This window comes from Rattus rattus, chromosome 14 (assembly GCF_011064425.1).
Source record: "Rattus rattus isolate New Zealand chromosome 14, Rrattus_CSIRO_v1, whole genome shotgun sequence".
Lineage (NCBI taxonomy): Eukaryota > Metazoa > Chordata > Mammalia > Rodentia > Muridae > Rattus > Rattus rattus.
This window is the reverse complement of record NC_046167.1, coordinates 67,851,950-67,860,177: the sequence shown is the minus strand read 5'-3', so window position 1 is coordinate 67,860,177 and position 8,228 is coordinate 67,851,950. Positions and strand designations below refer to the sequence as shown.

Genomic DNA, 8,228 nt, shown 5'->3' with positions numbered 1-8,228 from the left:
CCAACTCAGAGATCCACCTGCCTCTGCCTCCTAAGTGCTAGAATTAAAGGCCCTGTGCCGCCGCCACCACCACCACCACCCAGCCTAGGAAACAACCTTTTTAAAAAAAAATGTATTATTTACATGTACAGTGTGTCTGCATAGTGCATGTGCCTGAGGTTAGGGGATCCCCTGGAGCTGAAGCTACAAGTTGTAAGCTGCCAGTGTGGATGCTGGGAGCTGAAGTCGGGTCTTCTGCAAGAACAGGACATGTTCTTACCCACTGAACTGTCTCACCAGTCCCAGAAACAAACTTTTAAGGAATTAAAAATCTATGCTAAAAAAGGTATGGAATCTTACGGAATCACAACTCGCCATAGCAATCTTACAAAAGTTAGAAAATTCCCGCTTCCTTACAAACCTCACTGCAAAGTACAGTGATCCAAAACTATGCAACATCAGCATCACAGATACAACAAAGAGCCCAGGACAGCTAACTCACCTTAGCAGAATTCTCAGGAAAGGGCTCAAATGGTTTTGATGAGGAGGGGCCAGAGAAGAGGGCTCGGCCAGCAAAGTGCTTGCCACTAAGCCTGACGACCTGAGTTTAGTCCCTGGGACCCACGTGGCAGAGACAACTGACTACTGCCCAGCTGTTCTGTGACATGTGCATGGTCACACACATACACTAAATAAATGGAAAAACAAACAAGAAAACAAAACACCTTGGCAGGGAAGCCAGCACTCTAGGAAGGATTCTGGGAAACTGATATTTATAAGCAAGACAACAGAGTTGCCTCAGTGGAGGCACTTGTCTGTGCCAAGAAGCTAGGCGGCTGTGCAGTACCGAAGTCATGGTGCCACTGGAGTTCCTGGATACAAAGCTGATGTGGGGACCACATACCTGTGAGCCATTTCCCCTATGGGGCCACAGGCTAGCCAATGGGGATATGAGTGGTGGTGTGGGAACACAGGTGTGGATGCTGAATTGGGGCTGAGCCCTAAGGAACAGAGGGGGGCAGGAAGCACCAGTAGAGGGGGCCACCGGACCACACTGCCCCTGCCCTGGAGCATCTCTACCTCTCATTGCCAGCAGGAGCACCTCACCATCACCTCCTTGTCTCCTGGGTCATGTTCTCAAGAGGGTGACTCACCTGTTCAGCCTTCCCATTCCTTCTCCTACCATCGATTCGAATCTAAGTCCATTCCTGGTTCTTTTTTTTTTTTTTTTTTTTTAAGAGGAGCTGGGGACCGAACCCAGGGCCTTGCGCTTGCCACTGAGCTAAATCCCCAACCCCCCATTCCTGGTTCTTCCTACTCCAGGATGAACAGGAAAGCTGAAAGTCTTCTGAGTGCTGGTGAACAGCTGTCAGCATATTGGGTGCTCAATAAATATCTAGGGATAGGAGGTGGGAGACGGGATGGAGAAAACAAACAGAAGTTAGGGCCAGAGGCCTGGGATAGGGTCTGTTTCCTGCAGCACTGCTTAGCAGCCCCGGGAGGGCTCTGAGAATCAGTGTCTGATCCTCAAGCACAGGGGCAGCTGTAACGGGCACGGCTGACTGCCAGAGAGAATGTCAGAAGGTAAGAAGAGTAAACGGAGGCACTCAGTGGTCAGTACCCCACCAGAAGGAGGATTGGCTTTCTGGGAGAAAGGTGAGGTGAAAGGAACAGGCTCAGGACTTGGGCAGGGGCACCCGCTTTCCTTTCTCCTTCTGCCCCCACCCTTGGCAGGCTACTTCCCTTCTGCACTTAGCTGCTCTGAGCTTCGGGTCTTTTTACTTCCGCTAAATGACAACTGCACCACCTCTTGGGGAGAGTGCCTTAGGTAACACGGTGGTGCCTGCCCCACCAGAAGGGTGCTCATGCTGTGCAGGGACAGGGACTTAATGGCTATCCCTGCCTTGTCACAGGAAGAGCCACCCAGTACAGAGGAGACCCAAGGTGACAGCTGGAACTCGGGCAGGCAGTTCGTTGTGTATAGTTTGATGGGGTACCCTGCCTGTCCCCAGTTTCCGAGGTCGTTTTCCTGTCTCCCATTCCACATGTGTGCTCTTTGCTTACACAGTTTGCCCTGGGTCAGATCCTGATTTGTGGCCCTGGGTTCACCTGTTTGGGAAGGGTGAGGGCAGATCCTGGCTCAATAACAGGCTATCCCCCCCTGAGTTGCCAGCAACGGACCTGATTGGCAGCTGCACTCTGGGCAGGGATGACTAGGACTCTGCTTTGTCAAGGTAAGCAGAGGTCTTTTGAAACTCTGGAATTTATCTGCAGAGACTAGCATCTCCACGTGTTGTGTGAGGATAGGCAGAGGGGTAGGAAATCTAGCAGACAGGTTTCTTACTAAATATGTGGACCTGCTCATCAGGAACGACCTGGGCAGGGAACAGAGAAGGACCCTCACTCATATCCCACTGACCAATAAACAAAAAAGCCCTAGGCAGGATAGGTGAGACAGGAGAGCCAGTTCAGGGCAAGACTGCAGGGGTGAGAGCAACAACATAACCCCTGTCTTCCCCCATAGCCTTGTGGCTCAGTTGGAGTCATTGAAATGTCCTCCGCTCCTAAGGTCGGGGGGAGGGTGTCTATGGGTTGTAATAAGGGGTCCTGGGCTGCACCAATGCCAGGTAAGCTGTGTCCTACAATAGTTCACTCTCGGGTCCCCTGACTTTTGCCGGAGCACCGGGAAAGTTCACCCGATCGCGCTAGGAAGCAAGGCAGCCCCAGCTAGAAAGAAGGGGAAGGGGAGGCTGTTCAAGAGCCAGTAACTCGGTCGCAGTTCGGGATGGGAGGGAGGCTCTCGGGCCCAGGAAGAGGAGGAAGATCCCCCTGTCCATCCCACTTCGGGGTCAGAAGAAAGTTAAGGCCAAGGAGTTGCTTCTGGCTAAGGCAGGGTTGTTCGGGTTGTGTTCACATAGTCCGGGGCAGGGGGCTCCGCGGCTGGTCTCTCTCGGCGTCCCGTGGCCATCCTCTCCCGCGGGGTTCCCCCCGGGCCCAGCTGCTGGCTCCCCCAGGCTCGCGCGCGGCCCACCTTCTACCGCGGCCCGCCTTCCCGGCGGCAGGAGCGGGCCCAGGCCGGCGGGCGGAGGCGGCGCCACCCGGGGCGCTGACGTAGCGGCCGCTCGGCGGCCGGGGGTCCCTTCGGTGGGGCCGCGGCTCCCCGCCCGCCACCCCCGCGCGTCCATTCGCTTTGTGTCCCGCGCGCGGCAGGGCCCCCCGCGCACTCTCAGCCCTGCGCCCCGCGGCCCGGCGGGCGGCTCCCGGCGCGCCCCAGCAGCCCGCGCCGGCATTGTGTGGACGCGCCCGGCCGCGAGCGCGCGCGCGGGCCCTGCCGAGCGCCCCTGGCCCCGTCCGCTCCGGCCGCGGCGCCCGCGCCCGCCGCCCCCGCCGCCCTCGCCGCGCGGCCCCAGGCCCGGCCCGGCCCGACCCGGGCAGCGCAGCGGCAGGGCGAGCGGCGGCGCGGCAACATGGCGACGGTGCCCGTGTACTGCGTCTGCCGGCTGCCCTACGACGTTACCCGCTTCATGATCGAGTGCGATGCCTGCAAGGACTGGTTCCACGGCAGGTGAGCGCGCCGCGCCCCCCGGCCCACCGAGCCCCGCGCCCCAGCCGCGCGCCCCGGCCCCGCCAGGCACCGCAGCCGCGTTCGGCCGCCGGGCCGCGCGCCCTTTGTGCCCAGGGCGGGGGCGTACGGCCGCCGCGCACAAAGCGAGGCCCGCGGCCGGGGCGAGCGAGGGGCGCGGGGAAGTTGGGGCTCCGGCCGCGTTGGGGCTGGGACCCGGTCGTCTGACAGCGGGGCCGCAGTGGCCGCGGAGGCCGGGAGCCGGACGAGGCCCAGGCCCGGGGCCCCCGCCGCCAGCCCCCTGCGAAGTTGCAGGAACTTTCCCCGCGCGGGCTCGGGGCGGCCGGGCCGGGAGAGGCGGGCGCGCGGCCCGGCGCGGGTCCCCCGAGAGGCGCGACTGGCGGGCTCCGGAGCTGGCAGGGCTAGGGTGGACCGGGGGGGACGGTAGCTAGGTAGCGGCCAGTGCCCCCAGTGTCTGCCAGAACCCGGGAACCTCCCTGGGACCTTGTCCTGGCGGGCAGGACCCCTCCGGGGACCCCGCGTGCCTACTGGCTCGGGCCGGCCTGCGGGCCTAGGCGGGAGTGCAGTGACAGACCGATGTGAGTGTCTGTGTGTTGGGGTGGGGGTGTTGTGGCTTGGCCGCCTATTTCCTGGCCTGCTCAGCTCCCCATTTCCCTCCTCTCTGCTTCAGGCAGAGACACCCCAGTTTTGACATGACCTTATGCTCTTTAAGGAAGATGGGGAGGAGGGAAAGAGGTAAGCTTAGGCGATACTAAACCCGCCCTCTGGGCCCTTGCCGGTGGCCATGACCTGGCCTTGTGTCTACTTTTTAAGAGCCTAAGTCCCTTCCTACTTAGAAGTAAGAGGAGGAGAAAGAGGTGATCATCCTGCTTAAACTGCTCCAACAGGTTCTCTTGTGTTTGACTTTGCCTGTGGGATGTGCTTGGGCCTCAAGAGGGCTGGCCTGAAGCTGGACAGGTCTGCCTGTCCCCTGGGGTGAGTTTTTAGCAGCTAGTAGCAGGCTGGAGGGAGAGAAGAGTGTGTGGTTCTACACGGTCCCTGTCCTTCCTTCTAGAGAGAAGACCCTTCTGTTATCGCACATCCAGGATCTTTAGGGAGTCTTGAAAGGGAGCTGTGGTCTCTGGTCTACTCATCTTTAAGTGTGGGGAGCTAGGTGGTCAGGATGTGATGGGCCTCCTCACATCTGTAGGCCCTGGGACAGAGGTCCACTCTTGTAGGGCAACCTGGCTGGCCTTACGAGGGGTGGCCCTTTATGGCTCCCTGGAATCTCTAGAGTATCCTGTGTTGTCTCCCTCAAATATCTAGGACTGTGGAGAGCACTCAGAGCTGTGTGACCCCTGGGCTCTGCTCCAAGCAGGGCCACTATAAACAGCGACCAACTGGCTTCCATATCTGAGAGGTTTGTGGCCAGATTATAGTGGGTAGAGCCTGGAAGTCTCTCCAAACCCAGAAACGCTGGGAATCTGGACTTGAGTAACCCCAAGAGTGGTGGCACCTCTTCTTCCTGTCTCAATCCAAGGCCTATAGCACCCCTGGGTACCTGTCAGTGGGGCTGCTGCTGAGGCAGAGAAAGGAGGGGGGATGAGATGATTGACCAGTCTTGACACTGGAAGAGGTTTGTTGTTTATTGTTTGCTTTGTTGTTGGAGGTCTAGTCAGTCACCTTACTATTTCTCTGAGGATTTTGCTATGATCTGAGACAGGCAGTTGATTAGCACAGATGCATTTACACATATTTGGGGCTCTGGGCAGTAAAAGGGATCACTCACGGCAGGTGTTTTCTTATGCTCAAGTGCACCCTGAGTGGTGCCTCTTCGTGGGTCCAGAGCTCTGGCTAGCTTTGTGCAGGGTCAAGGGTTGGGGCCTAAGTGAGGCAGGGAGGGAAAGGCCTGGGCCTCTTCCTGCTCCTGTAGTCTGGAACAGATCCCTGGGCCCCTCTCAAGTCTCTCTTGTTCATGAGTGGAAGGCGTGTGGTCAGCTCCCTGTGTGTCTCCCCCTCCAGTTATTCCTGGAAGACCCCAATGGTTCTCCTCAGAGCTATGTAGCACCTGGATTATTAATTCCCTCAGAGTTTACATCTTAGCACACGTTTGAACAGCTGGTATGGTTTTACACTTTTGATCTTGAGGAAACAAGGCTTACTGAAGAAGTTTTTTAAATGGTATCCCCAGGAGTAGTAGAGCATGTGTATAATCTAAGCACCTGGAAGATTGAAGGTAGGAATATCAAGAGTTCAAGGCCATCCTTAGATATACATCAAGTTCAAGGTCAGCCTTGGGTATATGAGACCCTGTCTCAAAAGTAGTAACAAAGGCTGGTGAGGTGGCTCGGCAGATAAAGGCTTGCTGACTAGCCTAGTTCTAATCCTAGGACCCACATGCTAGATGCAAGATGCCCTCTGACCTACCCATGCAAACCATGGCATGAGCTCCCCTCCAAAATCAAATTTAAAAGTAATTAAAAAAAATACCAAAACACCAATAACAGAAGGATTGAGTTTGGCTACACATACCTTCCACTCCACTTGTAAGTTACTTAGTTGGCCGTGCCAGCTTTGAAACCAAGGCGAGAACTTTGGCTCAATACTCAGGACTGAGCGCCACCCTTTACTCAAACTTCTTTAGCCAGATTTCCCTCCTGGATGTACTTTTCCTGTTTCCAGATCCCACACAGCATTGGATTCTGTACCCTGGCAAACATTTCTTTTAAAAGGAAACTTTGTATCATTCTCCAAAATGGACCATTATTGTAACTTGCAATACACAGTAACCATAAAAATAAACACAGTAGCCAGGCAGTGATGGCACACGCCTTTAATCCCAGTCCTTGGAAGGTAGAAGCAGGTGGATAGCTGAGTTCCAGGCCAGCCTGGTTTACAGAGTGAGTTCCAGGATAGCCAGGACTACATAGAGAAACCCTGTCTTGAAACAACACCCCCCTCCCTCCTCAATAACTAGAAAGCCTCAGTTTGTCCTACCTGGGCTCACATTATACATTTCCAGCAAGCCTTGCTTTGGGGAGGACTAAAACGAGGATCTCTTAAGTCACCCATGCTTATAGTCACCCATACTTACAGTGGTAGAATGTTGGTGCTTCACTGCTTCTTTGGCCTAGAACTTGCTTGGGGCAGCTGCTTTCTTAAGCCTAAGCTTGAGTCCCTGGTGAGTGTGCCTCGGGGATGGCACCAAGGTCCAGAGCACCCTTGCAAGCAATGTCTTTGGGGACAATCCTATGGTTTGACGTGTGTGGCACACTGAAGGGAGCTTATCCTGCATTTCATGGAGAGGTCAGTGGGGAGTGGGGAACATGGGGAAGGATCCTCCATCCTGTCCCTGAAATGTATAGCTTGTACATGACTGGCCTCTCTCTAAGCCACTGCAAGATTCCTCATCCAATCCTGTCTTAGCCATGTCTGATCGTCCTTCTGCTTTTCTGGGGTTCCTGTGGTGTTCCCTGGAAGATGGGTCTTAATGGATTTAGAAGGGATAGATTTGAAGGCAGGATCATGTAGGAAGCAGCTGGAGGCCTGTTGCCCCCCAGAAGTGTCATGGACCAGGAGCTCTGCAGGGACCTTGAGAACCTGTTCTCTTTAGAAGTCTCTTGTGCAGCGCCCCTTGGTTAAAAAACCATAGTCTTTCCTTGTGTCTGTATCATCCATTGGGTTGATGGCAGCGGACCCCTTGCCAGCACTCCTGCCTGCTGCTTGTGTTGGAAGACCTGGCCTCTCAATTGTCAGTGACTTGCTTGGAAGAATTTTGACCTCTGGGAGGCAGGAATGGCTACATAAATTCATCCGACATCCTTAAACCTGACCTTCTGACCCTCTCACGGGTGATCATTCTATCAGAAGGTTCCTTGGAGGCCTCGACAATAAAATTGACTTTGGAAAGCTTGAAAGATGAGCACGTGACTTTAATTTTTAAAAAAAAAAATTTTTTTTTTTTCAGAGCTGGGGACCGAACCCAGGGCCTTGCACTAAGTGCCTCTACCACTGAGCTAAATCCCCAACCCCATGAGCAGGTGACTTTAAAGACAGAAGTTTCACTTGTCTCTTGGTAAACATTTGTTCTGTGTTCTAGGAGGGGCTCGGAAATGGCAGTGAGACCTGGGGGTGGGGGGTGGGGGTGGCTAGGTGGACTGCTTGCTGTCCTCTATTGGGTTCTTGCTTGCGAGTGGACTTCTAGCTCACTCCTTGGGGGCGGAGTGAGCCCCATGTCTCAGAGTGGCTAATGAGATCTCTGGGAGCAAAGTCATAGGAATGAAGGCAAGGAGGTCAAGGAGGAAGGGACTGAGGCACAGGCAGGAAGTGCACTGTGGGGTGTAAGGGGATGGGGAGGCTGAGGAGCTGGGCCAAGTTTGTGTTATTTTTCCTTCCTTCCTTCCTTCCTTCCTTCCTTCCTTCCTTCCTTCCTTCCTTCCTTCCTTCCTCCTTCTTTTTTGAGACAGGGTCTTACTGAGTATCCTCAGCCAGCTCTGAAGTCTTTATCCTCCTGCTTCAGCCTCCTGGGTGTTGCAGTCAAAGGCTTGCATTACCCTACTTGAGACAGGTTTTGTCAGAATCCCTGTGGCTGCTGTTGGGGCAGATGTGAGGTAGGGGTAGGGAGCCACCACTGAAGTGAGAGGGTAGAGCTTCTGGGGACATCATGTCTGTTTGTCCCTCTTCCTGG

The 8,228-nt window shown here is 55.3% G+C and overlaps 1 protein-coding gene across 1 annotated transcript in view; it reads left to right on the top strand.

Annotated features, from left to right (window-relative positions):
- Positions 1-3,392: 3,392 nt before the first annotated feature.
- Positions 3,393-8,228, top strand: part of Phf2 (PHD finger protein 2) — a 68,325-nt gene continuing 63,489 nt past the window's right edge. Inside the window, exon 1 of the mRNA XM_032884451.1 lies at positions 3,393-3,544. Within this exon, the coding sequence (XP_032740342.1) occupies positions 3,447-3,544 (98 nt within the window). The 5' untranslated portion in view covers positions 3,393-3,446. The remainder of the gene's footprint in view (positions 3,545-8,228) is intronic.